This window comes from Coptis chinensis, chromosome 4, assembly GCF_015680905.1.
Source record: "Coptis chinensis isolate HL-2020 chromosome 4, ASM1568090v1, whole genome shotgun sequence".
Taxonomy (NCBI): domain Eukaryota; kingdom Viridiplantae; phylum Streptophyta; class Magnoliopsida; order Ranunculales; family Ranunculaceae; genus Coptis; species Coptis chinensis.
The window spans coordinates 51,572,210-51,592,217 of record NC_141459.1 but is presented as its reverse complement, the minus strand read 5'-3'; the positions used below and the strand labels follow the sequence as shown (position 1 = coordinate 51,592,217).

Below are 20,008 nucleotides of genomic sequence, written 5' to 3'. Positions count from 1 at the left end.
AATAAATGAGACATAATAGCGGTTACCTCCCTTGGAAGCCACCCTGGAGGGTCCCCAAACATCCGTATGCACATAGTCAAGGATGCCTGTTGTCGTGTGCTTGCTTAACTTGAACTTGACTCTGCACTGCTTCCCATAGACACAATGCTCACAGAACCCCATACTTGGCTTCTTTAAGTTCTTCAAGAACCCTCGCTTGCACAACTCAGACAAACCTTTTTCACTCATATGCCCTAATCGCATATGCCATATCTTAGTGCACTCAGAATCATTACTACATGCACCCACTGCTACATCGCCTATCACCGTACTACCTATCAGAGTATACAAGGTTCCATATTTTTTACCCTTCATAACAACTAAAGAACCATTAACAATATTTAGGACTCCACCTTCTCCCACAAACTTGTGGCCTTTGGAGTCCAAGGTACCAAGAGAAATAAGACTTTTCTTTAGCTCAGGAACATGTCTCACATCGGTTAAAGTCCTCACTACACCATCATACATCTTGACCCGTATAGTTCCAATTCCTACCGTCTTACAAGCAACGTCATTACCCATTAAAACGGAACCACCATCAATGCTCTCATAAGAAGTAAACCACTTTCTATTCGGGCACATATGATAGGAACATCCGGAATCAAGAATCCACCTTTCGGTCATATAGTCTTGTGTGGACACACAGAGACTGAACTCATCCTCTTCAGAGCCTGAAGCATAATTTGCCTCAATTTTTGCCTTACCTTTCTTCTGACCATCTCTCTTGTTCTCTTTCTTCGGGTGAGGACAATTACTTGTGTAATGTCCTTTTTCATTGCAATTGTAGCACTGTACATGTTTTAAAGGCTTCTTTGACTTGGACCTAGAATTCTCATTACTTGAATAATTCTGTTCATACGAATTTCCTCTTGCCACTAGCCCCTGACCTGCATCAATACTATTCTCTACACGTGTCTTCTTCATCAACTCATAAGAAAGAAGTGCACTCTGAACTTCGTCAAGATCGACGACTTCTCTGTTCATGAATGTAGTCATTAGATGCTCATAGCTTTCATGCAAGGAAATATTAAACATGCCGCTTTGATCCTCATCATCCATCTTCATACCAACATTCAAATAATCCGCTAGACGTCGACGGAACTCACTAACGTGCTCTTGCATCGTTGAACCATCGACCATCATGTACCGATAAAGACGCTTCTTAAGGTACATCTTGTTCGTCATGCTCTTGTTCATATACATAGACTCTAGTTTGAGCCAAATACCGGCAGCGGTATTTTCTCCTATCATACTATACATGACCTCATTAGCAAGACATAACCGGATTGATGAACAAGCCTGAAGATCGAACTCTTCCCAATCATCATTACTCATACTCGCCGCCTTAGATTTAATCCCCTTTAAAGCCTTGTGCAAACCTTGTTGGATGAGGATGTCCTTTACTTGGACTTGCCAAATCCCAAAGTTATTCTTCCCATTAAACTTCTCTATTTCAAACCTTGCGTTTGACATCTTGGGAGCCATCTTTCAAGTTACACACAATAACCCAAAAAATATTTTACCTCGGAATTTAATCGAACACCTTGTCTACACAAATTTCGAACACTAAACTCAAAATCCTAGGTCGTATACCTATGCTCTGATACCCATTGTTGTGAATATATGACTGCGGAAACAACGTTACCCACAACAAACGGATCAATCCAACACAAGGATCAATCCTTCTCAATAGACAAGACTTCAACACCCTCCAAGCAATATCCCAACACTTCTCAATATCAAATAACAAGCATATAAAGTAAAACAATTAATGTAAAAGAAGAACAAACCACAAGACGAGATATATATCGTGGTTCGCATTTTTGCCTACGCCCACACTCATGAGTTCCAAGCTTTACTAGATGTCCGGAGTAACAGATTACAAGTCTCTCAATTCACTCACAAAGAATGAATACCCAACTCACAAAGAATTGCTCTCTTATAATTTCTCTCTTTCTTGGTTTTGGAAAAGTTAGGTTTCTACAGAAAAAACCTATATTTATACTATTTCAGGAAAAATTCTGGAAATAGTGAATTTCGTCTTTGAAATTGGTAGAAGCTGGTCGCTTCATCGGAGGCGAGTCGCGCTCAAAACACCGGAGGTTAAAGCGGGTCGCTTCATCCGAAGAGCAGTCTTCTAAAACGTAAAAAGAGAAAAAAAATCCCTTTTTTTTTTTTTACAATAGTGATGTTGCAAAATGATTAACAGCCATATAAGTAGCAAGTAAAGAAAGGATTATATTTGAAACTAGTTGAGACATGGTGAACAAACAATGACCAATATATAACTTAATAGTTGCATGAGTATGATATGTTTAACAACTATAAAATTAGACAAAAGTAAGTCACATAATATAGGACTTGCCTTTTACTTTCTCTGTTGAAAGGGCGTTAAATTTTAGTGGACCTCTACTTGACCACTAATTTGAGGATGATACGGAGTCACGACCTTATGGGTAACTCCATATTTCTTGACTAAAGCTTCAATAACTCAATTACAAAAATGTTTTCCTCCATCACTAATGATGGCTTTAGGTACACCGAAATGTGAGAAGATATACTCCTTCATAAACAATAGGACAGCTCTATGGTGATTACTACAACAAGTCATGACTTCAATCCATTTAGAAACGTAGTCTAGAACTACAAGAATATAAATGAAGGCATGTGAAATGGGAAACGGGCCCATGAAATCAATACCCGAGACATAAAAAATCTCCACTATGAGAATGGGATTTAGGGGCAGTATATTATGTTGAGTAATATGCCTAAGTTGTTGACATCTAATACACGCCTTGCAATGTGCATGGGCATCTTAAAATAAGGTCGGCCAATAAAAACCGCATTGGAGAACTTTGGCTACAGTTTTCTTTCCACTAAAATGATCCTCGCATGATTGTTCATGGAAGAAGTATAAGACTTCATTGTGCTCCCACTGGGGAATACAACGACGAATTATCTGATCTGCACAATACTTAAAAAGGTAAGGTTCATCCCAGTAGTAAAACTTAACTTTGGCCAAAAATCTCTTGCATTCATTCCTGGACCATATATCAAGAATGATCTTGGACACTAAAAAATTAGCAATGTCCTCATACCAGGGTGCAGAAAAAATAGAATTGAGATGCTCATCTGGGATATCGTCAGATATCGATTCGGAATCACTGTCATCCTCATTAGTTAACCTAGATAAATGATCTACAACTACATTTTCAGCTCCTTTTTTATCTTTAATTTCTAAGGTAAATTCAATTAGGAGAATAATCCAATGGATCAATCTCTGTTTAGCATCCGTTTTCGCGAGAAGGTACTTAAGCAAGGCATGATCTGTTTAGACGATGGTCGTGGAGCTAACCATGCAGGGACGAAACTTATCTAAGGCATAGACAACATCTAGAAATTTCTTTTCAGTAGTAGTGTAATTATGTTGATCATCATTTAAGGTTTTACTAGCATAAAAAATAATTGTGGATTTATTATCTAACTTCTGTCCTAGCACAGCACTAACGGCATAACCACTAGTATCACACATAAGTTCAAAAGGTTTAGACCAGTCTGGTAGTTGTATGATAGGTGCAGAGGTTAAAGTAGATTTTAAAGTTTCAAAAGCCTGTTTACAGTCATGATTAAACTAAAAAATGGCATCTTTTAAAAGCAATTTTGTTAAAGGCTTAGCTATTTTTGAAAAATTCTTTTATGAAACGTCTATAGAAACCTGCATGGCCTATAAAGGCCCTAATGTCACGAACAGTGCGTGGTATAGGCAGAGACACTATCTTATCTAATTTAGCTTTATCTACTTCTATTCCATTCTTAGAAACAATATGACCTAAAACTATGCCTTGAGTGACTATAAAATGACATTTTTCCCAATTTAAGACTAAGTTCTTTTCCTGACACCATTTTAAAACTTTAGAAAGATTTGAAAGACAATCTTTAAAAGAATGACTATGAATGGAAATATCATCCATGAACACTTCCATGAATTTCTCTACCATGTCACTAAAAATATGCAGTATACAACGCTGGAAAGTACTAGGTACATTACAAAGGCCAAAGGGCTTTCTTTTATATGCATACATACCAAAGGGACATGTGAATGTAGTTTTTTCTTAGTCGTCTGGTTGTGTCTGTGCAAGAATTGTGCTTGTTCCTCGTCTTGTATTGTCCGAAGGTCGTAAAATTCAAGAAGACTAGTGATGATGATGTTCTGACATATGTATAATGCCATTAGTCCTTGGTGAATTAAACAAAGGCCTTCCATAGGATTAAATACGTTGTGTATTGCATTGTCAGTGAAGATGTTGACAGAGGAACAAGCTTCTCCGGTTTCTGCACCGGCATGGTTTTTTGCAACGTCGGGAGTTCAAAAACCGTTCATGCAGACGGAGTGAATGGTGGGAATGTTAGCTATTCTGAGGTAGGTAGTACGTTCAGTAATAGGAAAACCCCAACACAACATGATAAGTGTCACAATGGTTGGCAAAGGAGCTGACTTTTTCCTGGCACGTGCGATCGCGTTCCAGAGAAATTAAATTATGCAAAAATCATTGCTTTTAGTCTACAATACCCAGAGTCGATGGAGGAGGGGGTTCGTTATTTCGGAAGTCTTAGATGTGCCGAACACGTTATGGGCTAGCCATTGGATCACAGATAATTGGTTCATTTGCAAAGATCGCTGATAAACAATGCAGTTTTTCCGGTTGTATTCGCCGTAAAGGATAGTTGCAAACATTAGATGCCTTATATTGTCGAATGGTGAATCCTGAGGGTGTACCCCTAAGGTTCATTATGGGAATTTGAAGGACCTCGCAGATGATTTCCAAAGTCAATTCGCGCTCGCATCTGTTTTGGAAATAACTATGTTTATAGAAATGCAGAACCAATTATCTGGATTAAAGTGCCTCCTTATGATGTAATAGAGGTAACCATCATCGATATATAATTTTAGTGTCAAAATATGGTTGAAATAGACCGCTCTGAAAATTCTTTACAAAGTTTTGCTTGGGCACGAAAATTCAAGTGAGGGTCATTAAAGATGGAAGGAATGGAATGGTGAAGATAATTTAGTGAAAAAGGGAAGACTGGATTTGAGAGGTGTCTAGCCTTGCTATAAATAGGCACTAATCTGAAAGTTAAGAAAATACGGATTGAGGTGTCTCAGGGTAGTTAGACCACGTGTATCTTCGAAAATAATTATATCGAAGTGCTTGCCCAAAAGATCGTTTAAAGTCAAATCCCTGAGATTGTGAATCAAACATTGGGAAGAGATAGAATCTACAAGAGAAGGTTTCACAGGGTAGTTTGACCAACTTGTATTCATAAATCAATTCAACAAGACGCAAAAGTGGATGTAGTGTGGAGGAGAAAGAATAAGGCATGCAACTACAATGAGTGGCGCACTCTTCCTAATTTTTTATTTTTTATTTTTTATTTTTTTTCCGAGCGTAAGTAGAAGAACACGGACTACGTAAATGTAATCTCACAATAAGTTGTAACAACGTACAGGGATGTGAAAACACACCATAATGACAACAGGAAGACAAAATACAAATCTAGATATTATATAGGACTATATGCCATATCAACAACATTACGATAATAAAACTAACCAGCATGAAGACTTGAGTAGCATATTCAATTTGCTACTGCTCGAACTTTTCTAGCGCATCCATGAAGCTGAAGATTGGTAAGAACTTTAAGAAAAATGTTATTATAATTAAAGAAAAAGTGTAGAGGGAAGAAGATGAAAGGAGTGAATGTGAAGGATGTAGTGAACTTTCTATTTATAGAAAGGAAATAGAGCCGTTTTTTTACCGTTGTGATGGCAGTTTTATGACCGTTTTCTGACCATTGCATATCGTTAGTTGAAGGTAAAATTTGTCGTTATGTGTAATGTCACAACTGTATATATATATATATATAGCATACTATTTGACAAAGCAGGAATATAAAAACATACTTAGGTAGAAAATTAAAATAGATACACATAAATAAAATATTCGACACAAATAAAATACAAGGCTAGGAAAATAAAACGTCTACTGGGAATCCTCAGGGGCTGCTGAAGAATAACCAGGAGTCCTGCGACGGCATGCACTACGAGCTCCCATGGAGGCTAACTGCTCCTAGATATCGCCTTGAGTATGCATCACCTAAGCTTAAAATGCATTCTCTAGACTATTTATGTCTGAACTCCATGAATTGTTTACATGATTAGAAAACTCTTGCGTGTATTGGGTAGTAAGGAAATTTGAAAATTGAGGTTCGTAATTGTAAGAATATCTCATAGGAGGCTCGAACTCGGTATATGATGTGCATTGAGACGCCCAATAATACAGACTACCATAGCAAGAACAAGGTTCTGGGTTTGCATTGTAATTCCATGATGGTTGCGATGCATATTGATAAGCCATGAATGCTCAAACAAGAATGATGCCCAATCTACAGAAATTCATTTGTGACCTTGACATTTTTGAAAAGTTTGCATACGATGTCTATATAGAGACTATACCCTGTTTCAATTTAACAATGGGCACGAAATTGGGTTTTGGGAACTACACTCGTCAAGGGAGAAGATTTCTACTTCACCAGATGGTGTGCCACCAAGAATCTCACATACTCACGGTGAATCTGAAGGAGGGGAGTGAGTAAGGTGGTTGGTCCACTGGAACCTGGTAGTTCACTACTCTCTTTGTTCGTGTTAAATGTTTGTCCTGATGGACTTGACTAGATTGACTCTACTTGATTGATTTTAAGTTTTTGTTAAGTTTATATATCAATTTGAGCAATCAACGTCCATTCTAAATGGGGCTTAATCCCACTTTTGTTCTTTAAGGGCTCGAATTTAGCCTTAACGTTAAATGTAAAGACAAGACTGAATCGGAAATCACCCAATCATGCACGCATGCTTAGTAACATACAAGTATCTTCTTACACTTTGTAGTGAGGAGGTTTAGAAATTACCGCCCAAGGTGTGCATACACGGCCCTTGGGGTGAAGGCGATGTGGTGGAGTTGACGTAGTGTTTGGTGTCTTGCGTGTCAACCCACCATTCGAGCATTTCCTTACGGTTACAAGTTTAATCTATCTAAGACCCACAAGTCGGGTCGAAATGTGGCAAACCCAATAAGATATAATTTGTAGCCTTTGTGGGCTTAAACTATGAAAGCGGTAAACACGAAAAGTAACTACGTTTAGCTAATTAACTATTCACTAATGCTTAATTAAACAAAATATGTAAAAACTTAGAAAGTGTCTGTCAAATATTAGAACTTCAACCCCCAAGTTGGGTTGAGATGCACGAACGTGATGTTACACTATTCGCCTCGCACATCCAACCGGTCCAAGTTGGTTAGTAAGTAAATTTAACTATTTTGTATTTATCCTAATTAATATGCATAACAATAATTAATAGAAAATAAAACATAAACATGACACTAAACTAAATTTTAATGTTTAAACTTACTGATGGATTACTAACTCATTTAAATTAATAAAAATAATTTTTTTATTTAAATTCTCTTTTTATTGATTTTTTTTTTTTTTTTTTTTTTTTTTTTTAAAACTCAAAACTTTGCAAATCTATCTACTTTTTATCTACTAACAATTGAATTAAAATGACTAGCTGGAATTAAAGCTAACTTACATAAGAAGATTCTAAGCTAACAGAATCTTCGTTGGAGAAAAGTGAGGTGCGACGCGGGTCTAAGAGGCGCGGGCGTGGCTAAGGTGTGGGTGTAGTAGTTTGCAAGCGTGGCGTGGGTTAATTAGCACCGTTTTAGCTCGTTTTTCTCCAGCAGTCTCCTGTGAACTGTCTCGTTCTATTCTCGGACTCCGTTTGCTCAGAAGTATACTGGAAACATAAGAAAAAGAAACCATCAGTTGCGAAAATAAGAAAAAATTTTTTGAAAAACTTTAAAATAAGATTGAGAAGAAGAGTTCAAAGAGTGATTTTTGTCTCCATCTTCCTCGTGCTTAGATCCATGATGGTAACGCCATTTAACTATGTGTGTAGAGTGGAGTTAGGATTTTGTTGTTCATCTTAAATCCTTTGTTAGGTGGAATGGTTTGATAGTTGAAAAATCTATTTCTAAACTTTCTAGTATTTCTTTACTCTTGTTCTTGATGTTTTAATGGTGGAAACACTAGTTCTTTATCAAAAATGAGTTAAAGTCTTAAACAAACTATTAATTTGGTATAAAAACATGTATGAAAATGGTTTTGATGGATATCTTTCTCACAAGATTATACTCATTTGAACTTGTCAAATGAGTATAACTAGTGTTTTTGGTGTTGAATCAAAAAGATTAGAGTAGTAATGAAAACTTTTTATTGAAGACAATATTGAAAACTTTGATTGAAGATAATAAAAACTTGATTTAACAACTAAAACTTCAAGAACATAAAAATGGAAAACAAATAAATAACAAATTACACTATTAATTTAAAACATATTATCTACTCCTAATGACCAAAGATTAATTCTAGAGTATGGAAATAAAACTACAAACCAAAATGGTTTTGATTCTAAAAACATTGGATGCCTAATTCTCTACATCCCTTTGGTTTATATAAAACACCAATTACATATTTGTCCATTCTTCTAAAAACATCTTGAGAATAAGATTAAGCTTTGTAGGCATTTGACTTTAGCCCATATAATTGAATTCTTGATTTGACTTCAAGTCCTTGAGTCTTCAGCTTTTAAACCTGAGTCCTTGAGAGTTGACTTTGACTTATCGACACTTTTGCTCCTAAACTGGAATCTTCCCAAACAGTGTCAATAGCAATCTTTTTTGCGCTAAAATGCACGTTTTAGAAATATACATCCGAAATGGCTTGTATCCTGCAAAAAATAGCAAAAACTATAAATTGTCTATTCATTAGGCATAAAAATGACATAATTGAAGCATTGTAAAGATAATAAAATGCACATTTGGAAACTGATCACACCTCGAGGCACTGAATTCAGAGAGAAAACAGAAAAAATAAACTGCACCATAATAGCCTATTTGTAACGGATATATCCGTTACAAAAAATATTAGTAACAGTTATCTTGCATTAATACAAAAGCATGACTAATATTAGTAACGGATATTTGTAATACTTATTATCCGTTACAAAATTTACTAACGGTTATAAAGTGTCTCACTAAAATTAATTTTAATAACGGATACGTAACCATTAGAATTTACTAATAACAATTACCAAATTTGTTTATCATCTGTTGGTAACGGATATAGCGTCACTTTAATTTTCTGTTCCTAACGGTTCTATATCCGATACTAACGAATTTTCATTGTATAAAAAAAAAAATCTATTACTAACGGTTATGTATCCGTTCCTAATGAATTTTCATTGTATAAAAAAAAATGGTTTCTCTAGCCCTTTTATATGTGGACCACCTGTACTGGTGCACATACCCGTACCTGCACTTTTTTTTACTCCACAATGTATCACTTAAGTTCTTCTATTCATCTATAACTCTAACAAATTCTAGTAATTAAATTCCCCTTCCATTCATCCACACAACGAAACGTAATGAAAAAAAACAAAATGTTCTATATGCCCACACCAACCAGAACCCACTCATTACACCCATCTATCAACACTAAACAAATAAGTAAAAACCAAACTTCTAGTTAAAGTGTTTATCAATTTTCATCAACAAAAAGACAAAACTAAAGCAAAAAAACAATAACAGATTTGTATAAAAGCTTTGCATATTCGTTCCACTATGGAAAAGCTTGAATACCACTTGGAAAGAAAAAAAATGGAACACATGAATAATATATATATCTATTCAGTAGATTACTTTAAACCAAGGGAAACTGACACATTATGAAGCTGTTAAAAGGAAATTGCAAGGATCACTCCTGCTGGCCAATATTCATGGCTGCAAATTTACACTAAAATGCTGAGTGAGAGATTTACCTGTAAACACAAAGTAGCCAAGAAGAACCAAGCTCTCAGCAACTAAAGGAATCTTGTCGCAACAAGGTGGAAAGGAAGATCATTAGACAAAGAACTTACTCTGAGGACTGCAACCATATAAATATTATCTTCTTGAACTCAATTATGTGTTACCAAAACCAAAAAACTGTGTAAAGACAATTAGTAGAATACCCGTCGTTAAGCCTGGCAGTAAGCGCATTAGCGATGGAAAAAGGAAGATACAACAGTGACTCTGTAGAAAATTAATGAAATGATGTTAACATGTTGAAGCTTCGGGGACAACTATACCGGAAACTCTTTATTATCTAGCATAATTTTACTTGTGCAATTGGATGCATTTTTACTTACAAATTTTCTCCGTCCTTACAAAGTTACAGGACCATAATGCCTTTTGAATTGTTACTGCACAGCAATTCAAAGGGTATAAGATCCCAAAGATCGTGGAAATAGTAGTTTAATAAGAATATTTTTCTTATTTACGTGTATATGAACAAGAAATCCACAATCATGGAACTTTTTCTAGGAAAAAGAACACAGAATAGCATAAGAATAGGAAGAGAAATTGATCATCTATTTGTAGCTGAAAAATAATAAAAATAAAGTCAGGATAAATTAGAAACACACCATGCACATTCCAGTTTTCAATCCCTTTGGTTCATCACACAAGTGAGCCAGAATCATCCTTCCCTGGTAAGAAATAAAGCTTCTCAGACAACGGTGAATGGAACCAAACAAAAAACCATAAAAACAAAGATTAAAATAAATAAAGGACCACGATTCTGAGTTGGAATTCAATACTTTTTTTAGTACCGATAAAACTTTTCAAAGTGTGCATTTTAATCAGTTGTCGCTTTCACCAATTATTAATCCGCATTACTTACAGTGCAAAAAGTGGGTCTACAAAAAGAGGATCTAATTTTTGTGAAGATGGTCTCCTCGCAGTCAACACCTCACAGAAAATCAAATGATTTCATAATTTCTGACTGTAATTATTGACAAGCTAGAATACAAATGAATGTTCTACTGTTCTTTGTGAGGATCAATTGGATGATATAGATATCATATCGACAACATTTATTCTTTATATACACAACCATCATTTGAAATGAGATCTCCATAAAAGTTTATATTAAACAGATCAGATCCAGGATATATTTGCATATGAGACAGTACATTTTTGCTTGCTGCTTAAAATCAGATGAAAGAATCTCCTTATTGGGGTCATTATCAAGAAGGTATACTCTGATCCAAATGCGATGCACTGCATCCTAGACGGGTTAACAAAGAGAATTTATAGCCACAGTCCATGTAGGCCACCATATTGACATATTCCTCCGACAAATTCAGACATTATAAAGTCCGTACAGAAGCCTATAATTAGAAGCCCAACATATTAGCCGGACAAGACTTTGTTAAAGTAATAACTCCAAGTGCTTTGTTCTACAAGCATAGTATCTTACCACTAGGAATCCAAATGTGAGTCCAGTTCCCAATATAACTAAATGTGGGTAGTTCACCATGAGGTTAGAGGGAGACAAATAGTCCCTACATAGAAATCTCATTTACTACTTAAAAAAAAAAGAAAAAAAAAATGTTTTGGAAATCAGCATCAAACCAGACTAAAACTCCTCCCAGAAGCACCACAAAAGGATAAAGCTGGCAAGAAACAGATGAATTAGTTATGCCATCTTGGAACTAAAAGGATATGGTAGATCAAAAACAACTTATACCATAGCTAGTGCCAACAACATGCTTCCTTTTCTTGCTTGAACAACATTGTACACATTATACACGCTGAAATATCACCATAAAATTAGGTAAGAAAAAATAGCAAAGGGGTGATATCACTCAAGCTATGATAGACAGTAATGAATCTTATGCATAATCCATTTAGACCAGTCAATATAATGCAAAATCTCAATATTATTTCTGTTCATAATCTAGATATTTTACTAAAAGGATTTAAATAAGTGTTCTCAAAAACCTGCTAGTTATGACAACAAACGGAATAATTAATTCCCCAGTAAGTAGGGAGACAAGGAAATGAATCATAAACTTTCAAACACTTGCTATACGAACACTGACTTAAATGTGACTGTTGGTATAACCGCAAAAACAATCATGATGAGTAAGACAACTTTGTACATTGGAATATCTGGAAAAAGAAATAAAACAACATTTGCTCATGGTTAACTCAGAACAAAGTTATTTTCTAAGATGTGAATGTCTGTAAAACCCATAGGGACGGAGGGAAAGAAGCGGAGGAGGGACACAACCTTACCGGATATAAACGGTAACCATCTCAGGAAAGCCATAGACTCTCCAAAGTTTCGACTCCACCATTCGGCTCCTGAGTAGAAAACAATCGCAAAAGAACAAGGGAATCATACCACTAGTATACACTTGTAATTTAGAGAACTTGTACAAAATGGGAGATGATAGAAACTTATGCAAAGGGGGTGATTATGAAATTCAAGTAGCATACCAACAATGGCCGTGAAAAAGTGGGCCATATATATCAACATGAGACCTTCAGTAGGTCCATTTACTGCCGGAAGAATAAGCGTATTGGTGAAAAAGCTGAATTAATAACAAGATCAAAACTAATTAACTAATGTAAAACAAAGAAACATTATATTTCAGATAACAGCAATCCCACTAAGTAGTATAGATAAATTAGTGTTAGAAAGTGGCATATTAAAGAACCAAAGTTTGAAAAAGGTAAATTCAAACTGCATAAAAGGAAGGAAGACATCAACAATAAACTCAGAAAGTTGAAAAGCAAGGGAATGAAGAAGAGTGAATGTCCATTTAGGCTATTCTGAAAGTAGACATAGAAGACAATATGCTTAATGCGGTCACATAATTATCCAAGGCTAAACATATGTATGGGCACTCGTATAAGGGCAGGTAAACTCCTGAAAACGAGAGTTATTAAATGATTTGACAAAGGGTGGAGTGAGGCCAAAAAACGCACACAAAATCATTAACATTAGAGATCATATGCATTAACTGCAGAAATAGTGTACAATGCGGGGAATAAATTAAGGGTGATGATATCCAGCACTAACAAAAAATTAGAGGTTAAACTGGAAAAAAATTCAAAGATCTTTCACAGTTAAGGTCCGAAAGGAACAAATATTTGCAATCTGCTGAGAATAATAGAATATTTATCAAGGTATATATGTGACCACTCAATAAGTCCATAAGCCTCTTTCTATGATAGTAAGGCAAGCAAAGGTTTTCCCTTCATGATAAGTAGTTTTCATCACAATAACTGGCTAAGACAACCCTTTCGCAATCTAGAAAACATTCTAAGGAAATCTAAAAAGATAGTATAGTATCACTTTATTCAATAATCCCAAACGCTTTCACATCTAAATTGAAGCTTCTAAGTCTATATTTCATCCCTAGCATTGATACTTGACAGGAATTACACAAAATTAAGCCAAAAGATTATTTAAGCTACTGTATTCCTACATACTACCTACATTATCTAATTTATTAGCATAGACAGACCTAAAAGACCTGAACATTACACTCAAACCTTTACAGCCTAAACAAAGTAACAGGGAGCAACACAGTTGGCAGCAACCAACCAGGTAATGTTCTCAGTTCTCATTTTTTATTGATGTTCTCCGAGTCTACTAGTAGTACAACATCTATTTCATTGAGTTATCATTCTCATAGGCAGTGTGTAAGTTTCATAACTGATATGGACTGTTTCTGTTCATGCATGAAACATTTGACAAGTTATTATAGTCACCTGATCAAAGATGTCAGTCCATGCCAGAGACATGCGATCCTCTCTTCATTGAAGCTTTTCACCACCACACAGACACCTTGTTCATATGCCCATCTAAGATAAATCTGCACTAGTACCAAATAGTAAAATATATGCTTGGCGTTGGAAGTTAGAGAAGTGCACTTTGAAGACGAGAACAATACTAACCTGAGCATGAGTCTTTCCTTTAGCTTTGGCAATCTCACTCAGCACCTCAGAGTCCATAACTCTGTTGGTTCCCCAAGATGTGTCTTTGGCCCCCAAAGGTGAATTTGCGGCTACAATGATACCTTTGGCTTGGCAAAACTCTCTCAACTTGTTTTGTTGCCAAACTGGACTTATCTCCACCTAGCAAAATGACCAACTCTCGCCGACTGTCATTCTCATTGGTAGATAAATAATTAGAAATAGAAGTTAACTTACTTGATTGACAGCAGGTGGAATCGTTGAAACGGACAGAATGTGTTCAAGCTTCTTGGATGAAAAATTGTTGGCACCGATTGACTTTGTAAGGCCAAGAACTTGACACTCTTCCATGGCGTGCTGCCCATACAGATTGGATATCCAAGGGAAGAAGATCCTCTTTTGGTATTGGGAAAAACTTACTCCCCTGCTTTAGAACTTATTGGCCAGTGTATAAGGTAAAGATCAAGGTACTCCAATTGAAGAGTCCTACAGTGATTAGTCATAATCAAAGTAGAAATGCACCCTAAGCTTATTCATATAAATGTTCCATGGTAATTTAGAAACTAAATAGATTGTATTCACATTAATGAAAACATAGATCACAAGATGAGATACAACCTCAGACCTTAACCCTAGCAAATAGTCAATATATGAATACCCTTAATAAATTATATTTCTAAGTATCTAACATTCTCAATGATCATTAAAGAGAAAAAGAAATCTGAAAATGCATTAGGTGAAATTTGTACAAAATAATGAAAATAGCAATGAATGAGTGAAGCTACCTCAGAGAGTTCTGAAGAGTAGGGAGTACACGATCTTGACAAGCATCGCTACACCATAACTTGTAAGTTATAAAGAGCTGTTATCTAGATTTTACCAGGCCAAGTTCAAGTGCTTCTTTTATAGCTTCACCAAGTGCCTGCTCCGTTTGGTACAACGAAGCCATATCAAAGTGTCTATAACCAGCGTTTATCCCATGAAGTATCGCCGACTTTATGGAATCTGATGCTGTGATAGGATAGGCCAAGGTGCCAAAGCCAACTAGAGGCATCCGATGGTCGGAGTTCAGAATAACATCCGGAACATTAGCCATCTCTCTTGCACTAGTTTGAATTCTCATAGTTGCCAATTTTCTTCTACTTTATATGCATCGTTTTCATTATATCCTCTTGCATATTGGTATGGCCAGGAATTACTGTACCAATTTTGTTTGCTAGTTCCATTATTGTTGTTGTTCCATTCATTAAGTAAACCTCACCTAGCTTCTTTAGAACACTTCAGACCACACAAATTTTTATCAATATTGTTGGGTATTTGTGTTATATAATAAAGAACCCAAATTGCATATCCAGGTGAAGTAATTTGACTAAAAGCTTTATTTTCAAAGGGGTTACATAAATATCTTTCAATGTGCCTATGGCACTTATTAGCTTACACGTAACACAGTTGTAAGCATCGCCAATCTTTAACTGAAGTTATGCGTGCCACATTGCCAAGCCCCAAAACAGATATAATATATTAATTCAAAGAAAGGTGCCAAAGAAAAATGACAAACCTATGAAGAAGCAACAAAAACAAAGTCTAAAGATGGCATTGGAACTTTCAAGAGAAAAAATACACGAGTGGGCAGCTAATAGTATAAGCTATTAGTAAACTTTGATCCAAAAGATTTCATACCCAGAAAAGACAACTCTAAGAAATAGATATGTCTTGACATGTTACCAGCACTCAAAAACAATGACTTACAATGAGCTGATCAAATAAGCCTTTCAATTTACTCCGAAGCTTGCGGGATTATCTTCCACCTAGTTAAAGCAGTTGCATCTCAAACACGTACTCTGAGTACTTGCATCTCAAACAGCATGTTGCTCCAACTTAATCTTCTGCTTTGTTTTTTTTTTGCTGGAATCTTCTTCTGCTTTGTTGGACTGCAGCAACTTCCAATCCCTGTTCGGGCTGCAGCAGCAGATTGTTTGTCAGACAAGGCAACACATCAAATCCAAGATCCAGTTCATGGCTGTGTAAAGATTAAAGACCAGTTACGACAGCAGATAACCATGCTACAACATGAACTAGCAAAAACACAAGGTGAAATTGATTTTTGACTACCCATCTAATGAATCCCATGTCCATCCCCATATAAAACACACCAAAGCTAAAAAAAATGAAGTAAAAATCATATAAACGAAGATTTTAATAACAGGGGTCTTATAAAACACTTATAAATCAACATAAAACCATAAAAGATCAAAACTTGGACAGCCCCAGAGACTTAAATCAGCTCATAAACTGTTAAAACTAATGAAAAATGAAGAAAAGTGTGATTTATTAGAAGACAAACCATGTATATTTTAGAAAATCTTTACATGTAGAAATGCTAACTAAAGTATCCAAACCCTAGCTAGAGCAATACACAATATACATATATAAATTAAATCAGTACAATAAAAAGCAAAAGACAACTTCAAGCATCAGTTGAGTTCTAGTGTTAAATCAGTTAACACTAGAAGCACTATAAATCTAGCTCGTCAAAACCCTAGGCTATAAAAAGAGAAACTTTAGAAATTCGAAATAATTAATTAGTTACCTTGGCAAAAAGCAACCTTTTTCTCCAGTAGATTACTTATCTGGAACCTTAAACAATGAAACCAAAAACCGAAAAACTTCAATTGAGAAAGAGTGACACAGAAAAATATGAAGAATAAGGATGATGAGAAAACGAAGAAGAAAAGAAAGATGGCGACTTACCAGTTACCAAACTATGAGGACTGAGCAGCGGCAACAATTTTAGACTTCCAAGTTTTCGGTTGTGTAATTGAGATGAGCGCGGAAGTGAATTAGTCCGGCTCATGTTTTCTAATTTCGCTCTTCTTTTTCTATTTTTTCTACTTGGTAACATTCAGAAAACGGACCCATAATATCTCAAGAAACGTTAGAAACAAAATAATTTTTTCATAGAAATTAGTGTCAGAGCGTTTGTCACGGCTGAATAAGTGTTAGGAATGGAAAATCTAATATGTTGCAAAATCGGCATTATGGTGTAGTGTGAATGCCGTGGTGGATAACCCTCTCTAATTCTTTTTCACCATTTGATATTGATTGTATTCACTGTTTAGAACATAAATTTATTGTTTACTTATTACTGTTCACTTCTATTTAAATAATATTATTATTAATGGCCCCGTTTGCCATCTAGTTCGTTTACATTACGCACGTTTAAATTGAAAACACTGTTTTTACTATTCACAACAGAACACTGTAAAATACTGTTCTCAATTTCTTCAAAATTTTCTGCTACTGTAGTAGAGCATATGAGTTGCGCAACCAATTCCCTGCCCTCCCGTGACCTGACCCTAAAATTTTCAACCCACTATTTTTTTTCACGAGCGCGCACGCGCCCTCAAATTGCCTTGAGAGAGTGTGACGCACATTTTACATCATAGGCGCGACCCGGGTCGTGCCCAAATTACTCGGTTTCCGAGCGCACACGCGCCCAATTTAATTAGTTTAAATTCAATTTTTAATATTAATTGCAATATTATCTCACGAGTACAGTATAGTACTCATATGCTACCAACTACCAAAAAAAAAAAATATGTGCGGTGTAAGCAAACTGAAGGAATTAATGTTCTCTAATTAAGGAACATACACGCATGGATAACCTCCCTCAATTATTAAGTGACCTGGTCGTTGGTTTGATACAAAATACAAAAAAAAAAATTAATATTAGTTAAATTAAGTAAGCCCACCCACTATCCGTTTCACAGGCATGACATCCAGGCCTAACACGAAGCCCATAGTAAAAAGTCTTAACCTAATTCTTCAAAGTATTAAACTAATAAGGTTAAACTTTTTACAGGACTCCACAATCCACCTCGTGCACATGGATCAATACTCGTATAATTGTTCAAGTAACACTAGACGTGCGTAAGGCTGTTGAAGATGTTATTTATACGGGTAGCAAGGACGTTTTAGGTAACACCTCTTCACATCCTCGAATCTACTGTAAGAGGATTCTATTTCTAGTAATAATCAGGTTATTTTTGCATGCTCATTAGGAATTGCTTATTAGACTGACTTGCATGAGATTAAGATCTGGTACGCATAAACCTGCCATATTAGTTTATCGAAGACGCATAAATATTCACCTATCTAAAAATTCACCAATCACCATACACACACCACCTACACCCACCAACATTACATTTGTAGCAATGGGTAAAGAAATAGCAGAGAGACCCCTCTCTGATTTTTATAAAGCATTAAACGATGGACCTGAGTCCTGCATAATTCTTGCAGATACTACGGGAGATTTTAGAATCCCCCCTAATATATAAAATCTGCTACCTATTTTCCACGGCTTAGACCATGAGAAGCCTTATCAACATTTACTTAGGGTACAACAAGTCTCTACTACATTTCATCATCCTAACATAAGACCTGAAAAAGTAAAGCTCAGGGTGTTTCCTTTCACCCTAGCTGACAAGGTAGCTACTTGGCTAATAGCACAAAAGGCAAACTTTGTCGACACATGGGAAAAACTAGTTGAATTATTTATGGAACAATTTTACACACCACAGAAAACTAATGAGATGCTATCACATATTCATTTCTTTCGCCAAAAGGCTCAAAAATCCTTTTCAAAAGCTTGGAATTGTTTCACTGATCTTCTAGTAGAATGTCCCCATCATAATCTTGGTAAAGACACACTAGTTCATGCCCTTCTTCAAAGGCCTATCCCAACACCATAAAGAGACTTTAGATACCATGAATGGAGGAAATTTCTTATGTAAAGGAGCCTCAGCTGCTTATAACTTTCTAGATAATCAATCTAAGAAAAGTAACAACTGGGGAGGTAACGATTACTCCCGTTCCATTCCTTCTTCTTCTACAGCTAAGGCAACCAGTATGTTTGAGCTTAAACTTGATCCGAAACTTAAAACTTTAATTGAATCCCTCACTCGTAAGGTAGATTCCCTTTTTGTAAATAAGCAAGAAGTGAAGCCAACTCCTATAATGACTATAAACTCTCTTCGATGTAATTTTTGCTTTAGTCTTGAGCATTCCAATCATTATTGTCCTATTGTCTATGAACAACAACCACCACCACAATAGCCAGAAGATGTCTGCGCTTTTAATATACCTAACACACTTGGGAGACAAAATCCTAATTTCAGTTGGCGTAATAATCACCATCAACCAACGCCTCCAGGTTTTAATAATCAAAACGTTAGACCTACTAACAACTACAATCAATATCAACCTAGGCAAGGACAATGACAAGGTAATTATAATAATAATAATAATAAAAGTTTAGTCTCGGTTAATAACAACTATCAAAATCCACTAGTAAATAATCAACGTGAGATAGTTCCTGTTACACAACCCATGACCCCTTAACCTTCCCAGCCTGATAGATTCAATGCATACATGCAAGCTCAACAACAGATATTACTAGCCATTCAACAATCCATCCAACAATTAAACCAAGAAAAGACCTAACAAAAAGGTGTGTTTCTAGGTCAACCTGTACCTAATCCGAAATCAACAAACACAACTTTTGAATTAATTGGTAATCCTAGTAATGAAAATTTAATCCAGGGAGAATTAAAGGTCGTAACTACTTTCCGTTTAGGAAAAGTGGTTGACAACAAAGTGATTATGCCAGAGGATTCACCACAAACTAAGAAAGATAAAGGAACTTTACAGATACTGATAAACACCTAAAACTTTAATACTAAACCCTGAGAGACATAGCATTTTAGTTAATTATGTGTTTAATAATCATGAAATAATTATATTTTCGTATTTTTGCAGGTTTTCATAGTTAACATGAATATGATGATAAAATATGCATTAAAGTATGGGAACACAGCACGTGGACCCACTCTATGGGCCCACAAGACATGATGAGTCATTATGCATCGACAAGTGGCAAGACACTTGTGTGCCACCTTACAAATAAAGAAAAGACAAAACAAAAATTAATGCATGATTTGATGTTTGCAAATGAAGAAAAAAACAAAACAAATTAAAAC

General features: G+C 35.7%; 1 protein-coding gene and 1 long non-coding RNA gene across 10 annotated transcripts; both read right to left on the bottom strand.

The window, feature by feature from the left end:
• Positions 1 to 8,434: 8,434 nt before the first annotated feature.
• LOC147503902 (choline/ethanolaminephosphotransferase 1-like) lies at positions 8,435 to 14,464 on the bottom strand. 9 transcript variants are annotated; one of them, XR_015192861.1, is made up of 14 exons: positions 14,205 to 14,333; positions 13,950 to 14,129; positions 13,764 to 13,867; positions 12,483 to 12,577; positions 12,279 to 12,347; positions 12,083 to 12,152; positions 11,728 to 11,791; positions 11,613 to 11,653; positions 11,458 to 11,542; positions 10,622 to 10,684; positions 10,318 to 10,399; positions 10,169 to 10,229; positions 9,977 to 10,083; positions 8,790 to 8,887 (listed from the first exon to the last, which is right to left on the bottom strand). XR_015192861.1 is itself a non-coding variant. In XM_086557043.1 (13 exons), exons 1-13 carry the CDS (start codon positions 14,316 to 14,318, stop codon positions 8,796 to 8,798), a joined length of 1,080 nt encoding a protein of 359 aa, XP_086413169.1. In that variant the 5' UTR covers positions 14,319 to 14,464; the 3' UTR covers positions 8,435 to 8,795. The 9 variants fall into 9 exon arrangements, 6 of the variants coding, with proteins under 6 accessions (XP_086413169.1, XP_086413166.1, XP_086413167.1 ...); XM_086557043.1 differs by lacking the exon at positions 10,318 to 10,399 and having other exon boundaries at positions 8,435 to 8,887; positions 9,977 to 10,018; positions 14,205 to 14,464; XM_086557040.1 differs by lacking the exon at positions 10,318 to 10,399 and having other exon boundaries at positions 8,435 to 8,887.
• A 995-nt stretch (positions 14,465 to 15,459) lies between these two features.
• Positions 15,460 to 16,999, bottom strand: LOC147503901 (uncharacterized). Its single transcript, XR_015192864.1, has 3 exons — positions 16,719 to 16,999; positions 16,558 to 16,597; positions 15,460 to 15,926 (listed from the first exon to the last, which is right to left on the bottom strand). It is a non-coding gene; the product is annotated as an uncharacterized LOC147503901 (long non-coding RNA).
• Between the last annotated feature and the right edge of the window lie 3,009 nt (positions 17,000 to 20,008).